The 26,805-nt window shown below is 46.5% G+C and overlaps 1 protein-coding gene across 6 annotated transcripts in view; it reads right to left on the minus strand.

Annotated features, from left to right (window-relative positions):
* The window catches only part of exoc6b (exocyst complex component 6B), a 658,566-nt gene that overhangs the window by 323,507 nt on the left and 308,254 nt on the right, over positions 1-26,805 (minus strand). For all 6 annotated transcript variants that reach the window (XM_038793136.1, XM_038793134.1, XM_038793132.1 and 3 more), the window contains one exon: positions 19,919-19,987. In XM_038793136.1, coding sequence (XP_038649064.1) covers positions 19,919-19,987 — 69 coding nt within the window. The remainder of the gene's footprint in view (positions 1-19,918; positions 19,988-26,805) is intronic.

Below are 26,805 nucleotides of genomic sequence, written 5' to 3' on the forward strand. Positions count from 1 at the left end.
AAAGACTTTGTATAACAGCGCCTACACACTGTTATCATAGCCAATAGTTTCTGGAGGGGAAAAAGAAACAAACATTAAGTAAGGTTAATACAATATGACCCGTTGTAACCCTGATTTCCAACAAAGTGCTGGGTTGTGGAGCAGGCCTAAAAGGACAATATTAATGTTGTAATTTTCACTCCTCCTTCCCTGAAGGCCCTGACTCTTGCCAGGGTAGAGTTCCAGGAGCATCAGCCATCTTCTGACACTCTGCCCATGGAGTCCATTCTGTTCTCCCACGTCTCAACGGTGGCTATTTCAACAGCAGCACATTATCACAGCTGAAGCTGATCTCACTCTCACCTAATAACCCACACATGCACTTCCAGGGGGGCGGTTGGATGCTGGTTGGTGTTTGTGAGCTGGAACTCTGGCTGATATTTGACTCCCTTCCTAGTCCACAGGCCCCGAGGGCAAGTGTAAAGCAACAACTGCTACCTAACAAGAGATCAATTAAGTCAACACAGTCAGGCAATTCAAGCCAATGCTCTACAACCATCCATAGGATTTTTACCAGAAAACAAATCACTTCTGAAGTATTAATAGTTTTACAGCTAATTCTTGTGCACAACAAGGTCGCCACAAAAGGTAATGAGATTTTTTAAAAGTTCATTTGTTTTTGGGTACTTGGCCAATGAGCAATGGTTCTGATTGCCAGAGAACTCCCCGGTTTCGTGACGAGTCGTGGCACTTTGACATCCACTATAACACGAGGCCTCGATTTATTGTCCCATTGACAAGACTCGGACAGCACTGCACTGTGACTTATGGCCCAAATATCGAGAGAAATCCCGGTCAGGTTTCAGCCTATGGCAGAGTGTGTTACCACTTAGCAAAACAAAAGCAAAATACTGCAGATACTGAAAATCTGAAATTAAAATTGCTGGAAGCACTCAATAGGTCAGACAGAGTCTATGGAGAGAGATAAACAAAGTTAGAGTTTTAGATCAATTAACCTTTTGTCGTAACTTGGTTCTCGACCTGAAACGTCAACTTTGTTTGTCTCTCATACGATGGTGAGGGTCTGGAACTCACGGCCTCAGAAGGGTGGTAAAGACAGAAACCCTCATTACAAAAATACAATCAGACATGTAACTGAAGTGCCATCTACGGCTACGGACACAGGGCAAGGAGAAAATGGCAGGATGCCAGCATGGGAGGCAGTAGGGCTGAAGGAGGCAAAACAGACAATGCCCATGAATATTTCACCCTCAAAATTCAACGCCAAGGTGGAGGAGGCTGTGCAAGGAAGCAAGAGGAGGCGGTGGCGTAATGCTATTGTTGCTGGGCTGGTAATCCAGAGACCCAGGGTAATGCACTGGAATTCAACCAGTCCAGATGGTGGAATTTGAATTCAGTAAAAATCTGGACTTAAAAGTCTAATGATGACCATGAAACCATTGTCGATTGTCGTAAAAACCCATCTGGTTCACTAATGTCCTTTTGGGAAGGAAATCGGTCATCCTTACCTGATCTGGCCTACATGTGTCTCCAGACCCACAGCACTGACTCTTAAATGCCCTCAGCAATGAGCAATAAATGATGGCCCAGTCAGCGACACCCACATCCCATGAACGAATAAAAAAAGTTTATTTTCACAGATGCATTTGGGCATCTGTTGTCCGTCTCTAATAGCACATGAACTGAACATTTCAGAGAACAGTTAAGAGTTAATAATATTGTTGTGTGTCTGAAGTCACATGTAGACAGGACCAGATTTCGGCTGATTTAGCTCACTCGGCTAAATCGCTGGCTTTTACAGCAGACCAAGCAGGCCAGCAGCACGGTTCGATTCCCGTACCAGCCTCCCCGGACAGGCGCCGGAATGTGGCGACTAGGGGCTTTTCACAGTAACTTCGTTGAAGCCTACTCGTGACAATAAGCGATTTTCATATTTTCATTTTCATATTTCATTTCCTTCCCTAAAGGACATTAGTGAACCAGATGTATCTTCATGACAGCCAATGATATTTCATCGTCACCATTACCAAGACAAACTTTACATTCCAGATTTCTTTTGTAAATTGAATTCTACCAGTTGCCTCTGTGGGATTTGAACCCATGTCCCCAGAGTATTATCCAGGACCTCTGGAATACTAATCCAGTCATGTTATCGCTATGCTACTGTCTCCTCCAAGCTTCAAATAGAATGCAGGTATTTCAGTTCCTCCTTACTTTCCTCATCATTCCTGGATTAATGAGTGTTTCTTTTTGCTGTTGCAGGAAGGTCAAATCAGAGCTGACAATCGATGAGCAGATTGGCCAGATACAGGCACAATCAAGCTTGCAAACACAGCAGCGGAATAGCAGGATGTGGGAAGCCAATGGGGGGGATAATGAGCACAAGCAAAGGACTGAACAGATGTCGAGAACGTCCAGAGAGACTGCAAAATCATGACAGGTAATGAACAACGGAATTCATTTGGGGAGCACATAGATTTGGCAGCACTAATGTCCAAATCACAGTAGGTAGCAGAATGATTAGGTTAATAAGGTCATAAAACAAGGTAAACAAAACACTGGGGTTAATTTCCAGACGGATAGAATTGAAAAGAGAAATTATGTTAAACTTGTATCGAATCCTGGTTAGATGACGCATGGGCAATGTACAATTCTAGTCTCTATATCATCAGAAGGATGTATAGAAGCACTGAAGAAAGTACAAAAGTGATCCACAAGGAAAACACTAGAGGATATACTTTACGGGAGAGATTGATCAGGTGGGGGTCCCTTTCTCTCGAAACGGGAAGGTATGAGGAGTGACCTGATAGCGATCTTTATTATGAAAGTATTCAATAGGACCACTGTAGAGAGGATGTTTCAACTTATGAGACCACCACTAAAATAAAATAATCAGCAATACATCCAATACAGAATTCAGGAGACCAAACCATACCAAGAAAGTGAAACACTCGACCACAAGGATTAGGTGAAATTATGGACATCTATGTATTTAAGGAAAAGTTAGACCAGAAAATGAGGAAAAAGGGAACAGAAGGACATTCTGGTCGGGTTAGATGAAGTAGGGTGGAAGGAGGCTAATGCAGAGCATTAACATCTTCATAGATCTGGGCCGGGATTCTCTGAAAGCCCGACCAAGTGTTGACACCGGTGTAAAGACCGGAGTGGTGCACGCCGGCGTCAACGGGTCTCCTGGCCCAGCAATTCAGGGGCCACAGGGGGCCAGCACGGCGCCGGAGAATCGGTGCAGGGCCCTCTTTCAGTGGCCACCGACCGGCGTTGTGTCGACCGCACGGGCGCGATTGCCGGCGATTCTCAGGTCGCCAGAGAATCGTGTCCCAGGTGTGGCGGGAATTATCCACGTCACCGCCGATTCTCCGACCCGGTGCAGGCTCGGAGATTCCAGGCCCAGTTGTGCCAAGTAACCCGATTGTAAAATATATGTAAATATGAGTCTTAGAGTCAATACGATGTACTTGATTTCCTGAGATTGTAAATAATTTGTAAAAATCTCAGATTTACTTCTCTTTATAATTGTGGTGAACGTATTGCAGTAACCATTCACCATATATGCAACTGTATCATGCTGTTGCCCATGAGGGCTCCATCTGTGGACCATTGTAAACTATTACCTGTGATGTATCATGTCGGTGCCTTTGTGGGCTCCGCCCCTGGTATAAAGCGCAGCAGCCCTGTAGGCGGCTCTCAGTAGCAGAGCAGTCGCAGGCAAGCACTGTTCTAGTTGATTAAAGCCACAATTTACACCTACACACTGTTTCGAGTGAATATAGGTTGCATCAATAATCAAGGACCTGGGTTTGATTCCCGGCTTGGGTCTGTGCAGAGTCTGCACGTTCTCCCCGTGTCTGCATGGATTTCCTCCAAGAGCTCCGGTTTCCTCCCACAAGTCCCGAAAGTCTTGGTTGTTAGATGAATTTGACATTCTGAATTCTCCCTCCGTGTACCTGAACAGGTGCCGGAATGTGGCAACTAGGGGCTTTTCACAGTAACTTCACTGCAGTGTTAACATAGAACATAGAACAGTACAGCACAGAACAGGCCCTTCGGCCCTCGATGTTGTGCCGAGCAATGATCACCCTACTCAAACCCACGTATCCACCCTATACCCGTAACCCAACAACTCCCCCCCTTAACCTGACTATTAGGACACTACGGGCAATTTAGTATGGCCAATCCACCTAACCCGCACATCTTTGGACTGTGGGAGGAAACTGGAGCACCCGGAGGAAACCCACGCACACACGGGGAGGACGTGCAGACTCCACACAGACAGTGACCCAGCCGGGAATCGAACCTGGGACCCTGGAGCTGTGAAGCATTTATGCTAACCACCATGCTACCGTGCTGCCCGTGGTGCAGCTTCACAGCTCCAGGGTCCCAGGTTCGATTCCCGGCTGGGTCACTGTCTGTGCGGAGTCTGCACGTCCTCCCCGTGTGTGCGTGGGTTTTCTCCGGGTTCTCTGGTTTCCTCCCACAGTCCAAAGATGTGCGGGTTAGGTGGATTGGCCATGCTAAATTGCCCGTAGTGTCCTAAAAAGCAAGGTTAAGGGGGGGGTTGTTGGGTTACGGGTATAGGGTGGATACGTGGGTTTGAGTAGGGTGATCATTGCTCGGCACAACATCGAGGGCCGAAGGGCCTGTTCTGTGCTGTACTGTTCTATGTTAATGTAAGCCTACTTGTGACACTAATAAAGATTATTATTATACCTGGTGCTCTGATACTCAACCTTATCAACCTTAAACTCAGAACTGACAATCTACCATGTCAACGGTGCCTTTCACATCTTTAAACATTCACCTCCTCCTTGTTCATATACCCCTCTAATTGTTTCCTTTTCACTTGTGTATCTAATTCTCTTCTGAAAGTTAATATTGAACCTGCTTTCACCAGTATTTAAGGTAGCCTATTCCAGACCGTGATAATTGGCTGAATAACAAAAATTCTCATCGTTCTGCGATATCAAATCCAAGTCCTGTCATTGCCACTCTCCTGCTACTGGAAACAGTGTCTCCCCAGCTATTTCATCAAAAGCTTTTGAACATCTCTCTTACATTTCCCCTTAACCTTTCTCTGTTCCAAGGCGATCAATCCTGGCTTCTTCAGTCTAATTTGAGAAACAGGCCCATCAAAGCCCAGCACCCTAGGGGTTAACCCATATGTTTCACAGTGCTCCATTGTCGCTAATCTCTCAGCAAGTTCATCAAAAAATAAAACACAACAACCTTCGTAACATAATGAGAGATCAATCAAGTGCATTGACCATATCGCCTTCTGCTATCTCATGCACAATAAAGTGTTTGCAATTCACCCAACGCTATCCTGGCGTCAAGTTCAGGGCAGGCACAGCAATATATGAAAATCAGCAGGTCAAGGAAAGGTTACACACATGTTTAATGCCACCTTGCCAAGAGAATGTTTCAGGGCAGGGAAATACAAGCCCCACAGCACAGTTGGTACATCTTACTAACTCACTGCAATGGGCATTCCTTATGCCATTGCCACAAACTCCCTTTCATTTCCTCACTCACCATGGCACCCCCACCACAAACCCACTCCTAGCCATTCCCATTCAGTACCTCACGATTTTCTTCACCAGTCATTCTCTGTTGTAAATCCTTGTGGTTCACGTGAAGCACCAGATTGCCACGGTACAGAGTTTATTTAGGAATCACCTGGCCCAATCACGCAGCACTCTTGTTCGATATCCCACCAACATGACAGCAATAAAAGCCAATTACTGAAATCACATTTGGGGGTCAAATATTTCAAATCTTTTAGTTTCCTCTCGCTTCTCTCCTGTTGCATTGCTCATCGCCCAATCGGCCATCATTCACGTGAGCATAATTAATGAGCACAGAAACCAAAAAGAAAATGCTAGAAAATCTCAGCAGGTCTGGCAGCATCTGCACGGAGGGAAAAGAGCTAACGTTTCGAGTCCCTACAGATGCTGCCAGACCTGCTGAGATTTTCCAGCATTTACTTTTTGGTTTCAGATTCCAGCGTCCGCAGTAATTTGCTTTTAACTTGCACAGAAGCTTAATTAGGCACTGGGCAGCTTTGCGCAGTGGCAGTATCGTAGCCGATGAGGTGATTATTGCTTATTAGACACTGGACAGTCTTGCAAGACAAGCTGCGGGAGCTTGGACGAACAATGCAGCGGATGAGAGTTCGAATCCCACCGTGGAATTCTGGGAGTTTTAATGAAGCACAAATTTTAAGTACAAATCTGGGGCGTCGAGAACAGTAGAAGTGATTACAAAGATGTTGGATTGCCATAAAATTTCGACTGATTCGCGAATGTACTTCGGAGAAGGAAACCTGTTGCTCTTACCTGTACGCAGCTCTCTTCCAAACATGGTCAAGTGATTGCCTCTGAATGGGCTCAGCAAACAACTCTGTTGATTCCAAGGCAATTACAGATGGGCAATATACCCTAGCCCGTCAGCAACAAACACATCCCAAAGATGTATGTATAGATATAATCAAAACTGCCATTGTTAGGAGTGAGCACAGTAAGAAGTCTTACAACACCAGGTTAAAGTCCAACAGGTTTGTTTCAAACACGAGCTTTCGGAGCACGGCTCCTTCTTCAGATTGATTCACCTGATTCACCTGAAGAAGGAGCCGTGCTCCGAAAGCTCGTGTTTGAAACAAACCTGTTGGACTTTAACCTGGTGTTGTAAGACTTCTTACTGTGCTCACCCCAGTCCAACGCCGGCATCTCCACATCATTGTCAGGAGTGGCATTGCTGGAATGAGAAATTAAACAGAAGGCCACATTTGCCAGCTTGGATGGGTCAGGCGAGCAGTATATTATATCCCTCCAGTTAAGCAATAGTTAAAAAAAAGGACTTAACAAAGTTGATTTAGGAAATTTATGAATTGCGCTGAAGGGCTCAAACGCAAAGGAACACAAGGTAAATAATGGGAATAAGGAGGGAAGCCAGGCGGTTCTTTACCAGCCAAATGGCAAGAGCTTTGTGTCAGCTACTACTGAAGCAGAAACTATAAATGGGTCAGAGGCAAACAACACAATACATGGGGCCCGATAAAAGTGGCACATAATTGAGAGTTTGGTCGTTCACATATGAGCCACAGGACAGCAAATAAACTCAGGACAACCACACAGGAGATTAATAAGGCTCAATATGAAATGAAAATCGCTTATTGTCACGAGTAGGCTTCAAATGAAGTTACTGTGAAAAACCCCTAGTCGCCACATTCCGGCGCCTGTTCGGGAAGGCTGTTACGGGAATCGAACCGTGCTGCTGGCCTGCTTGATCTGATTTCAAAGCCAGCGATTTAGCCCTGTGCTAAACAGCCTTCATAAATCATCAATTCTTTGTGATTGACCAAAAAGGAGATATTCCATGCTGTTACAGAGGTTGGTTAAAATATCTGGACAGGCTCAATAAACATGGTTAATTCCCGAGAATATGGAAGGTTAAGGGAGTGACCTATACCAAGTGTTCACGATGATTAAGGAGTCTGTTGGGCAGCTAAAGAGAAACTGCTGTCTCTGGTGAGGGAGCCCAGAACAAAAGACGGCACGGTATCACAGTGGTTAGCACTGTTGCTTCACTGTGCCAGGGTCCCAGGTTCGATTCCCGGCTTGGATCACTGTCTGTGCGGAGTCTGCACGTTCTCCCCGTGTCTGCGTGGGTTTCCTCCGGGTGCTCCGGTTTCCTCCCACAAGTCCCGAAAGACGTGCTTGTTAGATGAATTGGACATTCTGAATTCTCCCTCTGTGTACCCGAACAGGGGATTTTCACAGTAATTTCATTGCAATGTTAATGTTAGCCTATTTGAGATACTAATAAAGATTATTATTGCACATAATGAGGCCACAGTTGGAGTACTGTGTCCAGTCAGGGTTCCCCATTATAGAAATAATATTGAAGTAACAGAAACCGTACAGTGTAGATTCTACATGATGGTGCCAGTGAAAATAGAGTTACAGGAGAAACCAGCGATTTAATGGACAAATTGTGAAGTGTCCTTTCAGGAGTGATTGCGTGGGGTTTCTCGATGGCCACGCCGGCGAGATCACGGCCCGTATCTAAGGCACTTAGTGCCGAAAATTAACCCCAAGAGCTTCTCGCCATTGCTGGCTGTCTCGCTGCCTGTGTCGTTGGACTCGCACCTCAGCAGCTCGCTGCTGACAAGAGGTGTTGCTTTATACCTCCCTCACCATTCACTCCTAGTCAACACACAAGCATAGCAGCACATAGACCTGCTCCTCGCTTTGGGGATGCTGACCTCACAAGACATCTGGACAAGATGGGGCATTCTGCAAACCCCCGAGGGGGTCAGTGGCCCAGCATCAGGGCCACCAATGCCACCTGGGAGGCAGTGGCAGTGGCTGCCAGTGTGGGCAACATGACCAGGTGGACCGGCGTACCATGTTGGAAGACCAACCACCTCCACTGAGCTGCAAGGCTAAGTTACCACCTCTCTCCTGGCACCAGTTCCGTCTGCTGCCCCTCAAATTCCCAAACCGGGGGCAGCACGGTGGCGCAGTGGGTTAGCCCTGCTGCCTCACGGCGCCGAGGTCCCAGGTTCGATCCCGACTCTGGGTCACTGTCCGTGTGGAGTTTGCACATTCTCCCCGTGTCAGCGTGGGTTTCACCCCCACAACCCAAAGATGTGCAGGTTAGGTGGATTGGCCATGCTAAATTGCCCCTTAATTTGGAAAAAAATGAATTGGATATTCTAAATTAAAAAAAAAAAATCCCAAACCGTCCCCCCCCCAAATCACTGGCTGACACCTTGCACCCTCTCCATATCCAATATTTGTGCTTGTTCCTCACCACTCACCAACACAACCCCTTCATGTCAAGTTGCGGTACCCACACATGCCACCTGCCGTAGACCCCCCTATCCTGATCCATCAGGCGTGCGGCTCACATTGATCACAACGCAGGATACGTTGGCCCTTAAGAGGTATGAAAGGGCCAGGACAGGTGGTGGAGTATCAGAGATCAGAGTCCTCACTCCCTATGAGAAACAGGCCCTGGAGGTGTGGGGTTGAGGAGGGAGCTGCCATAGACAGCAAGGTTGGCCTGCGCCACAGAGGCGAGGATCCACTGCCCCTTCACCCAGATGACCTGCATGAGTTGCCAGACAAATTGATTGATCTCTCACTGACCACATGTCCAGTCTCTCGCGGGGTCGGGACATCCAGAACCTTTCGCACCCATGCCACCCAAGAGCATGCTTGGGCAGGTAGCTCAGAAGACACCACCACTGACGCGCCACAGCTATCATCTCCATCTTCCACCAGCACAGAGACACAAATTGTGGTGGGCAATATTGGTGGACAGGCCTTGAGGGCACAATCTGGTGAGTACCACACAGTTGCTGATGCAAATCAGGTGCAGGCAGAAACATCCAAGAGAGTCAGCAGTCGAAGGTCTGCTGGATCACAGGACTCAGCTGAGACTCAGTCAGATGCCGAGCCTCTGGACAAGGTTGCCCCAGAGCTGATGCAGATTCGAGGGCACGGCTATGAGATTGAGGAGGGGATGTCAGCAACACTCTAGTGGGTGCACAGCCGACTGGAGTCTCAAAACCCTACAGAAGCCAACACTGCTGGGATGGTGACGGCAGTGGAAAACCTGCAGCACGAGGTCAGTGTCTTGAGTGCTGGTGTGCAAGGCATGGCTTAGTCTTTGTCGACCATGGCTGAAGGCCCCGACATCATATCCCAGGCGATGAAGAGGTTGTCCAAGACACAGTGGACATTGCCGAGGCACTGCAGAGCATGGTCAAGTCACAGAACCCCTACGGCCCCAGGCCCTCCAGAGGATGTCCATCAAGGTAATCAACGGCCACATGGCACAACAAGCAGCAGGTTGGCTCCACCTCTGATGTGCATACTGGGGACACATCTAGACATGGCAGTAGACCACACAACATGAGGAAGATTGAGGATCACTGAGTGGGCAATGGGGGGGGTGACCCAGGTGGAATGGAAATGCCAAGTGTGCACTATTCTATCATGTATATCATCTGATATACGTGAAGACTATACCATGGACAGCAGGCCCCCTATTGCCATCGGCTCCCCCACCCACGGGCACAGTGGTCCAAAGATCAAATGCCCCCGGTGCAGATCGAATTCGGAGCACAAGCGTGCTGTCAGCAGAAAGACAGGAGTCAGACTTTACATAAACTGAGGAGCACCAAACCCTGGGGGGATGTTACAGACATTGGGAGGGAACAGGGTAGTATGAGCGAGTGGAAAGGAGAGGAATGGGAGGAGCGGGGAGAAAGAAGAGATGAGGAAGGGGATGGGTGGGGGAGGAGGAGGGTGGAGGTCGGAGGAGGATGGTGTAAGGGAGGGAAATGGGGAGGGTGGGGTGAGCTGACGGACAAATCCTCATCCTATGAGAAGGCAGTGAGGATAAGGGCCTCCCTGGTCCTCTGGGCATGCCGGGCCCTTGCCGCCACCTGTCCTCCATCCTCTGGCTCCTCCTCAGGCTCCTCCACCAGCCATTCTTGCTCCACCTCCTCATCCTCATCCTCATCCTCCTCAGATGAGGCCACATGTCCGTTCTCATCCTCCTCCAGTATGTTGCCCCGTTGCTGTACCAGACCACCACAAAGCAGGAGATACTCTAGGGGGTGTACTGCAGTTCACCACCAGAGCTGTCCGGCATTCAAACCACATTTACAGCAGTCCATGCATCGCTCAACAGCATGATTCTCGTTATACCGGGTCTCCGCACTGACGCCATCAGCCAGGATAAGTGGATGCCCCTTATTCTCCAAGAGTCAATATGCTGTCCTAGGGTGGTCCTCGAAGGTGCAGGAGATCTCCAAGTCTCCCAGGATGTAACGGTCATGGACGTTCCCTGTGCATGATCAGATGTGGGACTCGCACACGAGTTCAACATGCAGGGCATGGAACACCTTCCTGATCATTAAGGGCACTCCCTGATGCACTGCAAGCAAGGCAAAATGATTGCCATCAATTACCCCCTAGACCTGGGGCATCCCGGCGATGGAGAGGAACCCTGCATCAAGCATCTTTACGGGCGTGTTCCAGCTTCAAGTTGAGAGTCAGCTGCCCAGGCTTACAGGTCACCCGTGACCTGACGAAAGCACCCGTGGGCTGTAGAATGTGAAATGCTGCACAAGTTCCCGCTCGAGCCCTGGAACGAACCGATGCCATAAATGTTCAGGGGTGCAGTGACGTTCACAAGGATGCCATGTCCACCAGGGTGTGTCTCTTTGTTGAGATGGAGTCTCCTGCGGCACATGTTGTCTGTAAGGGGCTGGTTTAGCACAGGGCTAAATCGCTGGCTTTGAAAGCAGACCAAGGCAAGCCAGCAGCGCGGGTTCAATTCCCGTACCAGCCTCCCCGAACAGGCGCCGGAATGTGGCGACTAGGGGCTTTTCACAGTAACTTCATTTGAAGCCTACTTGTGACAATAAGCGATTTTCATTTCATTTCATCTCATTGAAAGGCCACCGGCGCCTGTACACCTTGGGCCGTCACCGGCATCCCCCTCTGTGTCTCTCCTCGTCCTGAGAGGCGGCCAGATCTTCAGGGTGTGCAGCAGTCCCCTGCATTGAGGGTGCCGCTTCCAGCCCGTGCCAGCGCTGCTGTCTTCTCCGGCGTCTGGCCGCCTGGGCTGCCATCACCGCCGCAAGGTCATCCTCAGCAGGATCGACAACGCCAGCCATGTAGAAGGAGAGAGGCCCACAATCAGTTTGGGATTCCACCCCGGACCCTCAGATCTGCCATGCCTACCCCACCCTTACATGTACCATCTTCACTCAGAGTGCCATCCACCAAGCCAGATGAGCTGGAAAACCTTGCTCTACACACACACCCCTGGCCACAGCAGGAACCCTTAGACCCCAGCCGGAAACATTAGGGGGACCATGCTCAGGTGCCCTCCCCTGAACCTCTGGTCGTGAGGATATCCCAATGCTGAACTGCAGCTCTGGAGTGTTTGATTGTTGGCTGCTGCCTCTGTGGTGTTGACACTTCTAGAGTTCAGGCAAAAGTGTTCAGGCCTCAAGTGCAATAATCATCGGCTGAGACATGGCACGTGTACACACGAAAAGCAGTTGAGAATATTTTGTTCATTAAATCGTCAACGGTAACAAAGATTTGAAAATCAACAACGTAGCATTCCACATGAATCGTTAAACAACAAGGAAACATCACCGTTCCATGTTGGTGCCAATACAAAGCTATAACAACTCATTGTCACAAACAAAACCGAACACACGGGAACACACCCCTCACAGGTTCATCAACAGAAACACAGATTAAGCCTGAGAATGTGTTATCATGTCCAGAACATCTTCGTAGAAATGATCTGTCCATCAATGTGTTACTTGTTCCACGTATCAGTGACATTCTCTGTCGAGGTACTGCAGCTGTGCAGACCCTCCCACACGGCCCAATCTCAACAGAACCAAATCCTGGCATCCACGTATTCCACTGGTGCTCAAGGCAGAGTTGAATATGCTTGACCTCCAGCGTGTTTAACTCCAGTGACGTGCCAGTTACAGGCAGCACTCACCACACCAACAACAAGAGCATCAGCAATCTGCGAAAGCAACATCATCAGGTGGTCCATTTGGATCAATGTCGTGCACCAGGTCCCGCAGCGTATTGTTGCTTCAGACCGGATTGCCTCTGGACTCTCACATTCCCCTGAGCCTGGTGTTCCAGGACCCAGGTATCTTCGAAAAAATTGAACTTCTTTCCAGCTGCTAAAGAGGAAGGAAACAGCAACAGCAGCCTCCAGGCATTTGCAGCCACCAGCAGGACTAACAGTAAACACTACCTGCAGCTGTGAATTGCTCTCACAACAAACAAGGCCAATTCTTTATTAGCAATAGCCTTCAGCTGTGCAGCTAGAGGCTGCTCACAGTCAAAGGGAGTTAAAGTGACCATCAGTATATAACAAAGAACAGGGCTCTGTCCTAGAAGTGTTTAGTAGGACAGACAGGCAGCAGATGTAGTTGTCACTGTTATGGGTATCCACAATATTTAAAGATGACTTGAAGGCCTCATGGACAATAAGTCCCTCCCCTCCAGCCCAGGGGCTGCTTCCAACCTGGAACACTCCAACCTCCCGAACAAGCCCTGAGGGGTCCCCACCCTGAGCAGTGGGACAGTAGTTCCAGTGCTCTTGAGCTGCATGCCCAAAAATGGAAATGGCTACTCACCTCCTCAGATTCTCTCAGCAACCATTGTGCCAGCATTATATTTTTAAAAAGGAATACTAAACAACGGCCAAGTGATTTCTCACTGGGGAGCTGGTTGATTCCCAGGAGGTGGTTACATTCGACTTCAATCTCACGAATGAGATAGAAATTGGTGTCAATTGGGTTTAATGATATACACGCCATGTTTGGGTGAGGTCCAGAAATTGCTACTGGGAGTTGGCCAATTAGATGCCAAACTGATTTGTGCCCGGCAGGGATCTCAATTTTGCCCTTTCCCACTCTTTAACCAGCGCATCCAGTTCCACGCTAGCCACAACAGGGTGATTAAATCCCGCCCTGTAATGATTTACACTGGAGCAGAGGAGGTTGAGAGTAGATTTAATGGTGGTTTCTAAAATTCTGAAGTCTACAAAGAGAAAGTCTATTTCCTGAGGCTGGGGGATAAGTGATGAGGGGATCATCAGGTCAACATGTTCAATCAGAGAGTGAGGCAATAGGTTATGAAACATTTCTTTACACAAAGGACTGTTGGGAGTATGGAAGCCTTTGCCACAGCGAGTTCAGACAGAGACTACAATGTCTCTTCAGAGAAATTTGGATTAAATATTAGCAGAAAAGGATCACATGGCGATGGGATTAAGTTCAGGGGGACTCCATTGTTCTGAGTGCTGCGGTGAAAGATCGTGAGTCTGATCTTCAGAAAACTGAACAGTGAACAAAAATACTTGATTAACAAGGGGGTTCTTTTTTATATATAAATTTAGTGTACTCAATTCATTTTTTCCAATTAAGGGGCAATTTCGAGTGGCCAATTCACCTACCCTGCACATCTTTGGGTTGTGGGGGCGAAACCCACGCAAACACGGGGAGAATGTGCAAACTCCACACAGACAGTGACCCAGAGCCGGGATCGAACCTGGGACCTCAGCGCTGAGGCAACAGGGCTAGCCCACTGAGCCACCGTGCTGCCTTAACAAGGGGGTTCTGACCGTGAAAGGTGCCATCAGGTAAAATCCAGGCCTGCATTTCAAGTAAGCCCATGACTGCAGCCACTAGGACACAAGGACGAGTGAGTAAAAACGCACTGCTGCTGGTGTGATCGTTGCTGATTCTGAAGCACGATTTCAAAATGGAGCTGGACAAATTCCTGCCTGGGACAGGGATTGCATCGTACAGAAGGCAAGTCTTTATCGATAATATCAAGGGGAGATGATGGCGTAGCAAGAATATCACTTGACTAATCCAGAGTTCCAAGCTAATGCTCGAGGGACATGGGTTCAAATCTCACCAACACCATTGGTAGAATTTAAATTCAATCAATAAATCTGGAATATAAAGTGATGGTGACAATGCCAATTATCATCGATTGCTGTAGAAAACCTCCTGGTTCACTAATGTCCTTTACAGAAGATAATCGGCCATCCTTACCTGGTATGGCCTATACGTGACTTCAGACCCATGGTTGACTCTAAATGCCCTCTGTAATGGCCAAGCAAGTCATTCGGTTCAAGGGCAATTAGGGATTGGCAACAAAGGCTGGCCTTGCCAGTGACACCCGCATCCCATGAAGAAAAAAATGTTTTTTTTAGTCATCTCCTGGACTTATTTGTATAGATTCGCTACCACAGAAAGCTGTTGAGGCCAAAACATGGTATTTTTTCAAGAAGCAGTAACAGGTCATGAGGCGAAAGGGATAAAAGGATAGGACGGGGGGTAAAGCGGGTTGCTTGATCAGCCATGGTCATCATGAATGGCGGAGCAGGCTCGAAAGGCCGCATGACCTCTTTCTGCTCCTATTTTCTATGTTTCGGTGATTCAGGAAATGGGGGAGGAATTTTCCTGAGCATTTATTTCTCTTGCCTCTGCCCTCCTCCAGAAAATTACATGTCTGCTTTGTGTTTCGGGGGAGAGAAAGATACCAATGGTGAGAAAAGCAAAGCAAAATGGCAATTTCTTACCGACATGGCTCAGTGCAATAGCAATTCAAAGAAGTGAGCTGATTGCCCAGAAATTAGATGCATTCACAAAACTCTCGGTCTGCGGAAAACTGTTAAAGGTGTATTTGGGACAGTAAACAACGAGCAACAGTTGTGGAACTAACTGGGCAAATTGAGATAAAATAGTTTGGCCTGCAGAAAATCCTGGAACTATCACATCATGAACCTTGTCTCCTCTCAATAATGTACTTGTCAATTTCAGATCCTTACACATCCAGCAACCGTTCAACTTTCACTTGATAATGTGTTGTGTTAGAAAGTGACAGCGTGGGAACGAAAGAATCACAGCTATCTGTTTGGATATCATATTTCAAAATCCAAACTATCCTGATAAGTGCCTGAATTTTCATTCAATGGGAGATTTAAACTCACCTTGCTGCACTTTTAAAATTGTTTACCACAACTTGTAGGGCACGGCTACAAGGAATTCAGGCTAAAAACCCTTTGCCCAGAGTGGTGAGAATGTCAAACTCATTATTACTTGAAGTGATTGAGAACAGCAAAGTTAAAGGGTCACCATAGTCCCAGATGACTATAGGATGCTTTCCCTTTCAAGGGGGAGAGCTGACTGGGTGGTGATTTAACCTGAGGGTCACCACACCTCAGACGAGGAGCATGGCTGAGAAGACTGGACCATCATGAATAACCTCAGCTGGTAAGGGATTTGAACCCGTGCTGCTGGCCTCGCTCTGCATCACGAACCAGATGTCCGGCCAACTGAGTTACGGCTCTGGACAGTTTACAGCATTAAAGAGATAAATAAATGCCAGCGTTGTTGGAAAGTGGAAGGAGGTTCTTGCGAAGAGTAGACACCAGCACAGACCAGATGGGCTAAATGGGTTCTTTCTGTGCTGTAAATTCTATGCAACATCTACACTTTGTGAGAATGCATTGTCGCAAGTTTGATTCGCATCTGGCAATGAAATGAAATGAAAATGAAATGAAAATCACATATTGTCACAAGTAGGCTTCAAATGAAGTTACTGTGAAAAGCCCCTAGTCGCCACATTCCGGCACCTGTCCGGGGAGGCTGGTATGGGAATTGAACCGTGCTGCTGACCTGCTTGGTCTGTTTTAAAAGCCAGCGATTTAGCCCTGTGCTAAACCAGGCCCTTAGTTAGCGGATTGTAGCGAGAGCTGTGGGCAATGTCTCACCCAGCCTAGGGGTGCAGCAAAGGGTCACCAGCACTTTAGAATCGTAACTGAAACCAGGTTTGCCATGTTTGGTGGTTAGTGAGGAAGCGGAAGAAAAGCTGGCAGGGAAAAGAATTCAAGACATTCTCTAATGCCAACCGCCTCCCCAGTGTTCAGAGACACACAAAAGGGAGGCTCAAATACTGGAAATTACTGCAAAGAAAGAATTATTAAACTCTGATGGAACGCAAATAGCTTGCACATGATGAGAATGGAAATGAAAAATGCTGCGGCTACAACTGAGGCTTTGACACTGAAGGGGAACATTTTCTTAACATCAATCATGATGCACTCAAATGACAGATTCGGACTTCTTTCTTATTTTTGGCTAATCTAATGGAATTTGGGTTCAAAGAATTGGCACGGCAGTTCAACAGAATTGTGCGCTTATTTGTTTCTGGGTAATAGTTCTGCCCTGCAGCACAATACAGATACCATGCACTTGAGAATGGAACTCAGAAAACCATCTTATGATCATCAGTGAGCACAATACAGGAAATGGCCAAGCAGTCCATTTAGCCCTTGCAACATGGCCAGGACTCTTCCCAACCTCTCTCATCTGCTGAAGGAGAGGAATATCTGCAGCAAAACGTTCCCTCCTGGATTCTGGTCTCAGAATGAAAACACAGCCAAGTCGCACAGCTCTGCAGAACTGAGGCCGCTGACTTAATAAACATACTGCACTGAGCAAAGCTGATTCAGCCAGTGTCGTGAGCTGTCCCAGCACTCCTGGATAAGGTAGGGTGAAAGAAGCACAACAGAAAGGGTTCCATTGAATCTCCTGCACACTGCTGCGAAAAACGCCAGGAAAAACACCATAGCTTCTCGAGAGCAAATTAGATAGAGGCACGTGTCCTAGTGTGAGGTTATGCACTTTGGTTGCAAGAATGGAAAAGCGCAATAGCTTCCGAAAGGGGAGGAAACTTGCAAACGTTGATATTCAGAGAGACTTGATTGTGATCATACAAGAAACGCAGAAAGTTAGCATGCAGGGATAGTAAACAATTACTAAGGCATGTTGAGCTTTATTGCAAGGGGATTTGAGTACAGGGAAAACGACGTATCATTCCAATTGTACAGGCTTTGATAAGACTACATCTCTGAGTGCAGTTTTGGTCTCTAACTTTAAGAAAGGATATACTGCATTGGAGAAGATACAGCGAAGGTCCACTAAATTGGTCCCTGGGATGAGGACGTAGATCCTATAATGAGAGACTGAGTATATCCTCTCTGGAGTTTAGGAGAATGAGAGGCAATATTCATTGAAACACACAAGATTCTGAAAGGCTTGACAGAGTAGACAGTAAGAGATTATTTCCATTGTCTGGAATCTAAAACATGGGGGCACAGTCTCAAGATAAGAGGATGATATTTAGGACAGAGCTGAGGAGAAATTATTTCACTCAAAGGGTTGTGAATTTTTGAAATTCGCTACACCAAAGGATTGTCCATGCTTTATCACGGAGTGTAGTTAAGGCTGAGGTACACAGACACAGGCTCCATATTCCTTTCTTTGAGAGAATGAAGAATGTTTTCTTGGTCATTGGGTCATAAACCGAGCAGTGCGCTTGGAACTGCATCCCAGCATCTTCAGGCGAACAGGAAAAATGAAGAAGGAAAAATAAAGAAGAACCCGGTAATACAGTGATTGGGTGGTCTGAGTCCACACACAAATTAACAAAGCAGATCTCAACTTGCATTGGGGGACCACTGGTGACACGATCCCCATAACGGTGAGGATATGTGAGTAGCTGAGGGATAGAAGAGAGTAATTGCCAGTTAAGACATCTACCAAACCGAATTCTAGTAATAGTCAGCGTCTTCGGGAGAGCGGGGAAACTGGGACAGGAAACAAAACTTAGTTAAAAAAAAATCAAAAAATCATGCTTACACAGTAGCTATATAGATCTGCAGTCTTTAAGACTTAATGTGCAATTATTTCACCCATCTAATTGTTATCCTGTTTTTGTGAGAGTTAAGATACTGGCTCTTTGCACACACATTCAGCTATTTACGCAGATTGCCGGACTCAGGAAATGATTTCTAACTGAGGAAACTCTTCAGATTTCTATGGAGGGTACAAATGAGCATTCTTTTTTGCAGCCTTACCAGGAACAATAGATAAATGAAAAGATTTGAGGCTTACTTGCCGCTGCCCTGCCACTGACCCCATGGGCTAACGTTTTGCCACTTTTGACCTTCCTGAGAGAGTTCAGGGTTTCCTGTGACAGTGGCACCAGTTCCCAGATAGCACAGTCTCTCCCAGCTTCCAGCTGCTGATGGTGGGAATTACAGATACCTACACCCTCAGTCACCAAGACCCTGACCATGGACTGACCTCGAGGCACAAACTGCAGCACAAAGCTGAACTTTTACCCTGCAGATAAGCGAGAGGGAAGCACGAGAAACTAGTGCAGCACGCCCATGCTTGTGTTATCTATCCTTCCCATCTCAGTCTCGCTTGGAGCATTCGATAGCAGCAGTACTCTCAGTTATATATGACCCGAGGTAAAAGTTCTGCCCTTCAAAGCCAAATCACGCAAGAATTGGAAATAAATGAAAAGAAAGTGACATATTTTATTCTCCTCGCTTTGAGATGCCCATCACAATTTGTCTCCCCAGCTGTGTTGCTAGGTGGGCAAGGGGTTAAACAGCAGTCACTGTGGCAAGCAGCAACAGCCAGACACCTTTCCCAGATGTGGTGATATCCACCTGGAGCCAAGGGCTAAATATATTTTGTAAGGTAGCACGCCAGCACTTCCCTGAATTTACAGACTGTGCAATAACAAACTCCAATCTGCCACGATATACAGCAATAAATGTCATGGAAATCAGAAACGAGTTGTAAGTTCGCAGGTTAGATCGAGGTCAGACAAGGTTTCTGCCAAAAGGGTCCCAACCTGAATGTGTCTTTTCCCTTTCCCGAGACTGAAGGTCCATTCTAGCACTTGTTTACTTTCAGATTTCCGTCACTCTAACCTCTTTTGATTTCTTTTCAATCCATTGTAAAAGCAAGAATACCCAAATCATTTTGTAAAACCTCCCAACTGTATAATAGTTTGTGGTGTAACAGCTCGACTGGACCCAAATCCCCCAAAGTAGCTTTGGACCATTTCTTCTCTGCTGTGAGGCATCGTTTCCTCTCACGGGGTCATGACTTCTGAAATGCCTTCTTCTCAGGTGCCAGTTACTGACACAGAGCTCACAATAGCAGCATGGGTCTCAACACGGTTGGTGCATGTGTGTTCTTTCCCACCTGTGTGAAAATACTCGTCACTAAGCACGTGCCACAATCGTATTAAACATCACCACCACCAAACAGGCAAGAGGCTCAAGCCACGATTCCCAAATATCTGAGCAAACATTCATTGTCTCAGCCTGCTGAGAGGGCGAGCAAACTTCTGCAGATCAAAGATATTCACTCCTCCTGCATCTCCAGTCAGTATTCATCATCTTCACCACCATCCCCCACCCCAATTGGAAGAGCTGGACTTGGAGCCAAGTGACTTACCAGTGCAGTATATATGTGCAGACATCTGTACACGGGGGAAAAGTCGACGAGATCTTGGGCACTTAGTACCTGTCAGACACATGAAACAACATAGACACACAAAAAGAAAAGGAGAGAAGGTTAAACTTAGTGCATGGCTGACATCCATATTAATCAATAACACTGTCAATCAAGCCAACACTTCCATAAAAACATCAAAAGCTCCCAAGTAGATATGTATTATAAAAGACAGGTGTGCTGCAGCTGTTGGGAATGATCAGGACAATACCAGACCTGTATGTTTTGGGTTTGGCCTCTTTCCTCAACATATGTAACCAGGCCTCCCTTACTGGGATTAGAGCTTTCATTAAGTTGTGTCACTGGCCTTAAAGGAATCCTGTGAGATAATAGTCCCACAACGGGTAAAGTGCTGTGAAATGTTACTCTTACCACTAAATCACTCACAGATTTTAAACATTTAAACTTTTTGAGAGTTAATGGCACATCAAGGCGAGGGCCATCAGTGTTGCATTTCAGGCAGCCAGTAATAACATCAAACACTCCCAAATACACCGTGGAGTTAGACACAGAGTACAGCTCGCTCTATGCTGTCTCATCAAACACAGGTACAGTGTGGGGTTAGATACAGAGTAAAGCTCCCTTTACACTGTCTCATCAAACACTCCCAGGACAGGTACAGCGTGGGGTTAGATACAGAGTAAAGCTCCCTTTACACTGTCTCATCAACACTCCCAGGACAGGTACAGCACGGGGTAAGATACAGAGTAAAGCTCCATCTACGATGTCCCCATCAAACATGCCCAGGACAGGTACAGCACGGGATTAGATACAGAGTGAAGCTCCCACTACACTGTCCCATCAAACACTCCCAGGACAGGTACAGCACGGGGTTAGATACAGGGTAAATCTCCCTCTACAATGTCCCCATCAGACAGTCGCAGGACAGGTACAGCACAGATTTCGGTACAGAATAAAGCTCCCTCTATACTGTCCCCATCAAACACTCCCAGGACAGAGAGGGCACGAGATTGGATACAGAGTAAAGCTCCCTCTACACTGTGTCATCAAACAACTCCCAGGAAGAGATATCACACAGGGTTCAATGCAGAGTAAGGGTCCCTCCATAATGTCGCCATGAAACACACCCAGGACGGGTACAACACAGGGTTAGATACAGAGTAAAGCTCCCTCTACACTGTCCGCATCAAACATTCCCAGGACAGGTACAGTACGGGGTCAGATACAGAGTAAAGCTTCCTCTACACCGTCCCCATCAAACACTCCCAGGAAAGGTACAGCACTGGGTCAGATACAGAGTAAAGCTTCCTCTACACCGTCCCCATCAAACACTCCCAGGACAGGTACAGCACGGGGTTAGATACAGAGTAAAGCTCCCTCTACACCGTCCCCATCAAACACTTCCAGGACAGGTGTAGCAGGGGGTTAGATACAGAGTATCTACACTATTCCATTCAGTAGCGCAGAGCAAGCATTGCATGGGTTAGACATAGAGTTAAACTCCCTCTTCACCAGCAGTGAGCAACCTGTGGCAAACGAGACATTTTGTTGACCGTCGCCCACACGCAGGATTGCCACATTCCATCTAAGTAGACAGAAAGGCGAATAAGAAAAGTGATAGGCAGATAAACCAAGAGCCAGATTCAAACAGGGCAACAGTGAAAAATATTGGGAGTGGGACTAGTAATGTTAAGAAGACAAGCTTGAAGGCTCTGTGCCCTAATGCACGGAGCATTCGCAACAAAGTAAGTGAGCTTATCACGCAAATAGATGTGAACGGGTCTGATATAGTCGGGATTACGGAGACATGGCTGCAGGGTGACCAAGGATGGGAACTGAATGTCCAGGGGTACTCAGTATTTAGGAAAGACAGACAAAAAGCAAAAGGCAGTGGAGTTGCATTGCTGGTTAAAGAGGAAATTAACACAACAGTGAGGGATGATATTAGCTCCAATAATGTGGAATCTGTATGGGTAGAGCTGAGAAACAGCAAGGGGGAAAAACAAGAATGGGCGTCATATGTAGACCCCCAAACTAAAGTGATATTGTTGGGAATGGCACTAAACAGGAAATTAGAGATGCGTGTGTTAAAGAAACAACTGTAATTATGGATGATTTTAATCTGCAAATATATTGGGAAAATCAAATCAGCCACAATACCATAGAAGAGGAATGCCTGGAGTGTATACGGGATGGTTTTCTGGATCAATATGTCGAGGAGCCAACTACAGAACAGCCATCCTCGATTGGGTACTGTGTAACGAGAACAGAATCATTGGCAATCTAGTTATGCGCGACCCCTTGGGGCTGAGCGACCATAATATGATAGATTGTTTCATCAAAATGGAGAGTGAGGTAGTTGATTCTGAGACTGGGGTCCTGAATCTTAACAAAGAAACTACGATAAAATGAGGCATGAGTTGGCTATAATCGATTGGGGAATGTTACTTAAAGGGATGACAGTGGACAGGCAATGGCAAACATTCAAAGGGCGCATGGAGGAACTGCGACAATTGTTTATTCCTTTCTGGCACAAAAGTAAGACAAGAAAGGTGGCCAATCCATGGCTTATGAGTGAAATTAGGGACAGTGTGCAATCCAAGGAAGTAGCATACAAATTGGCCAAGAAAAACAACAGATCTGAGGATTGAGAGCTGTTTAGAATTCAGCAAAAGAGGACCAAGGCATTGATTAAGGAGGGAAAAATAGTGTAAAAAAGCAAGCTTGCAGGGAACATAAACCTCACCGGGTGCTCCGGTTTCCTTCCACAAGTCCCGAAAAACATGCTGTTAAGTAATTTGGACATTCTGAATTCTCCCTCTGTGTTCCTGAACAGGTGCCGGAATGTGGCGACTTTCACAGTAACTTCACTACAGTGTACATGTAAGCCTACTTGTGACGATAAAGATTATTATTATTTTTAAAAATTAGGAGAGGGGAACATGCAACGAGACCTGGGTGTCCTTGTATACCAGGTACAGCAGGTGGTAAAGAAGGCAAATGGTATGCTCTCCTTCACTCTGAGAGGATTCGAGTACAGGAGCAGGGATGTCTTGTTGCAATCATAGAGGGCCTTGGTGAGTCCATAACTGGAATGTTGTGTGCTGTTTTGGTCTCCTTGTCTGAAGAAGGATGTTCCAGCCATAGAGGCAGTGCAGCGAAGGTTTACTAGACTGATTCCTGGGATGGCAGGACTGATGTACGAGGAGAGATTGAATCAATCAGGGTTGTATTCGCTGGAGTTCAGAAGAATGAGGGGGGATCTCATAGAAACCTGTAAAATTCTAATGAGACGGGCAGCATGGTGGCACAGAGGGTTAGCCCTGCTGCCTCACGGCACCGAGGTTCCAGGTTCGATCCCGGCTTTGGGTCACTGTCCGTGTGGCGTTTGCACATTCTCCCTGTGTCTGCATGGGTTTCGCCCCCACAACCCAGGGTAGCATAGTGATTAGCACAATTGCTTCACAGCTCCAGGATCCCAGGTTCGATTCCCCGCTGGGTCACTGTCTGTGCGGAGTCTGCACGTTCTCCCCGTGTGTGCGTGGGTTTCCTCCGGGTGCTCCAGTTTCCTCCCACAGTCCAAAGATGTGCAGATTAGGTGGATTGGCCATGTGTCCAAAATTGCCCTTAGTGTTGGGTGGGGTTACTGGGTTATGGGGATAGGGTGGAGGTATGGGCTTGGGTAGGGTGCTGTTTCCAAGAGCCGGTGCAGATCCGATGGGCGGAATGGCCTCCTTCTGCACTGTAAATTCTATGATGAGCCCAAAGATGTGCAGAGTAGGTGGATTGGCCAAGGTAAATTGCCACTTAATTGGAAAAAATTAATTGGATACTCTAAAAAAAAATTTTAAATTCTAACGAGACTGGACCGGGCAGATGCAGGAAAGATGTTCCCGATTGTACAAAATGAAGAGAAAGTTCTAACTAGCCCTGCAGCAAGCTAGTCAGATCGATTGTCTTGAGCAAATATAGTAGTTGGATTATTATATTTGCTAAAGTCAATCAATCTGACTACCTTGCTGCCTAGTTCTACCTAGTTAGAACTTTCTCTTCATTTTGTACTGAAATTAAATTACCAGATGACACTAAAGAGCTGACAAATAAAGTTTCAAATAACTTTGCCAAAAAGTACAGTCTGGAATCTCTGTTACTTGGGAACTAAGAAGGGATAACGCATATCCAGGGTTCTGAATAGATACAGAGATCCATCTTCTTCTGACCTGCTGAGCATTTCCTGTTTATATTTCAGATTTCCAACATCTGCAGTATTTTGCTATTTGTGCAAAGATATCTGTTGGGCAAGGGCATGAAGTCTTAGGAAACAAAGACAGTAAAGTGAAGTTGAGATACAGATTAGCAATGAGCAAATCTATTTTTTGTTAGCCTTCCGAAAACTCCTGCTTGGCCCCAGTAGTTGGCCCCAGTATCGTTTTGCCAGATTACGTCTCAATGGCGCAAATTATCCGGTACTTTCCCAGAACGGAAGACTGATCCTGAATGTGCTGCTGTTAGCATACTTGTGATAAAAATGTGGGGCATCATCAGCTTGTGTGTGCACATTTATTCACTTCTCACTCAAAACCCTTCCAATGCTCCACTCTCGTCTTCATTCCTGGTGCTCGGGCCCTGCAGTTAAAGCTGAAGTTTTTGTATCACTGATGTTACCAGTTGCAAAACAAATTACCAGGAAATTCGGCATCTTTCTTTTAAGGATTTCAACCACTTTTTGAAACTGGTAAATATGACTATTATTCTAAATGTAGTTTTATGTTAAAGAGCCTTCCCTCATGCACCAGGGAGACAGTGGCATAATGATAATGTCGATGGATAGGTAACCCAGAGACCTAGTTAATGCTCTGGTGACGTGGGTTCAAATCCCATCGCAGCAGCTAGAGGAATTTGAATCCAATGAATGAATTGGTAATATAAAGCTTGGCTCAGAATCATAGAATGTACAGTGCAGAAGGAGGCCATTCGGCCCATTGAGTCTGCACCATCCCTTGGAAAGAGCACCCCACTTAACTCATGCCTCCACCGTAACCCTACCCAACCTAAGGGCAATTTATCATGGCCAATCCACCTAACCTGCACATCTTAGGACTGCGGGAGGAAACCGGAGCACCCAGAGGAAACCCATGCACACACGGGGAGATCGTGCAGACTCCACACAGAAAGCGACCCAAGCCGGAAATTGAACCTGGGACCCTGGAGCTTTGAAGCAAATGTGCTAAAAATACTCTTTAGGGAAGGAAATCTGCCACCCTTACCTGGTCTGGCCTATATGTGTGACACGACAGTGTGGTGAATGGCCTAACAAGTCATCCAGTTCAAGGATAATTAGGGATGAGCAATAAACACTGACCCTACCGGGCTGGTTTAGCTCACTGGGCTAATCGCTGGCTTTTAAAGCAGACCAAGCAGGCCAGCAGCACGGTTCGATTCCCGTACCAGCCTCCCCGGACAGGCGCCGGAATGTGGCGACTAGGGGCTTTTCACAGTAACTTCATTGAAGCCTACTGGTGACAATAAGCGATTTTCATTTCATTTTCATATTGGAGGCTGGGTCTTTGAATTTAATCAAGGCAGCGTCTGACAGATTTTTGGGACTTAAGGGTCGGGGTGGGGTTTAGGAAATTGCAGTCTGCAGGAAAGTGCAGGTGGGACCGTAACTAGATCGGCCGTGATTTTACTGAATAGTGGAGCAGGCTCAAATAGCCAAACCACCTATTCCTGATTCTATGTTGAAGTCAATTTTAAACGTTCACCTTTGGCCTGCTCACTACAACAATTTATAGCAAAGAAGCTGGTTGCGGAACAAACAATAGTTGTCTCCCAGCAGAGTTACCCTGCCTCGGGAAAGAGTACTAAAAAAAGCTACAGTACTTGGTGATCAGTTTGATATCCCTGGAATGAAACAGAAATGTGGGAACAGGAGAAGGCCCTCGAGCCTGTTCCTCTGTTCAATTCGATCACAGTTGATCTGTATCTCAGCTCCATCCTCCCGGCTCATTTCTGTCGCCCTCCATATCCAAACATCTATCAACCTCAGTTGGGACGTTTTTTAAATGCCCCCCCCCCCCAAATTTGTGGGCACAGATTGCCACCAATATAATCGGTCAATATTTCGCTTTTTTTTTTTAAATGGCCTCTTCCTCACACATTTACAATTCGTTTATTTTGTGACATTTAATTAAGAACCAGCCATTTACAACAAAGTAGTTCTTTCGGTGGTTTGCCATAGATTTCTGTGTACTCCAATCCTGACACACACAACAAGCATGTATCCAGAACATGATTCCAAAACACTTGATTCACTTGTGTCTCTAATTTAGTAAAACAATTCTTGTGTGCAGGAAACACAATTATCTTAAGGATGCTGGAGACCAGAGTAATAAACTGATCTGTGACTCACACAAAGGACTCAACCTTGCTCGGGGAAAGGTAACTGCCAGAAATGTATGATCGAACACCCGACAAAGTGGTCTTTAGGCTCCATCGCAATAAAACAGTTACTTAAAACAACTGGCTTTTTGAAATAAGGCTCAAGCAAAAGAAAAACCTCCCATGAAGTTCAGAGCTAAACATTTTATATTTAAAATTTACAGATGGCCTGGACTGTTTTCAAGGCTGTAATCACAACTCTAAGATTCAGTGAACGCTTACAAGCCACAACTAAATCCAGAGATGAGATTACAGAATTAAACTCTCCACCATCTACCCACTGGTTGTAATGCACATTGCAGAGTTCACCCATGGAGAGTATGAGAGGGAGGGTTTATTCCGTGAGCAGTGTAAGTTGCCGAGACGTAACAATATCAATTTTTTAAGATTGGCAACAGTGATACACCCACTACAACATTTATTGAATC

The sequence above is a fragment of the Scyliorhinus canicula genome, chromosome 3, assembly GCF_902713615.1.
Source record: "Scyliorhinus canicula chromosome 3, sScyCan1.1, whole genome shotgun sequence".
NCBI lineage: Eukaryota > Metazoa > Chordata > Chondrichthyes > Carcharhiniformes > Scyliorhinidae > Scyliorhinus > Scyliorhinus canicula.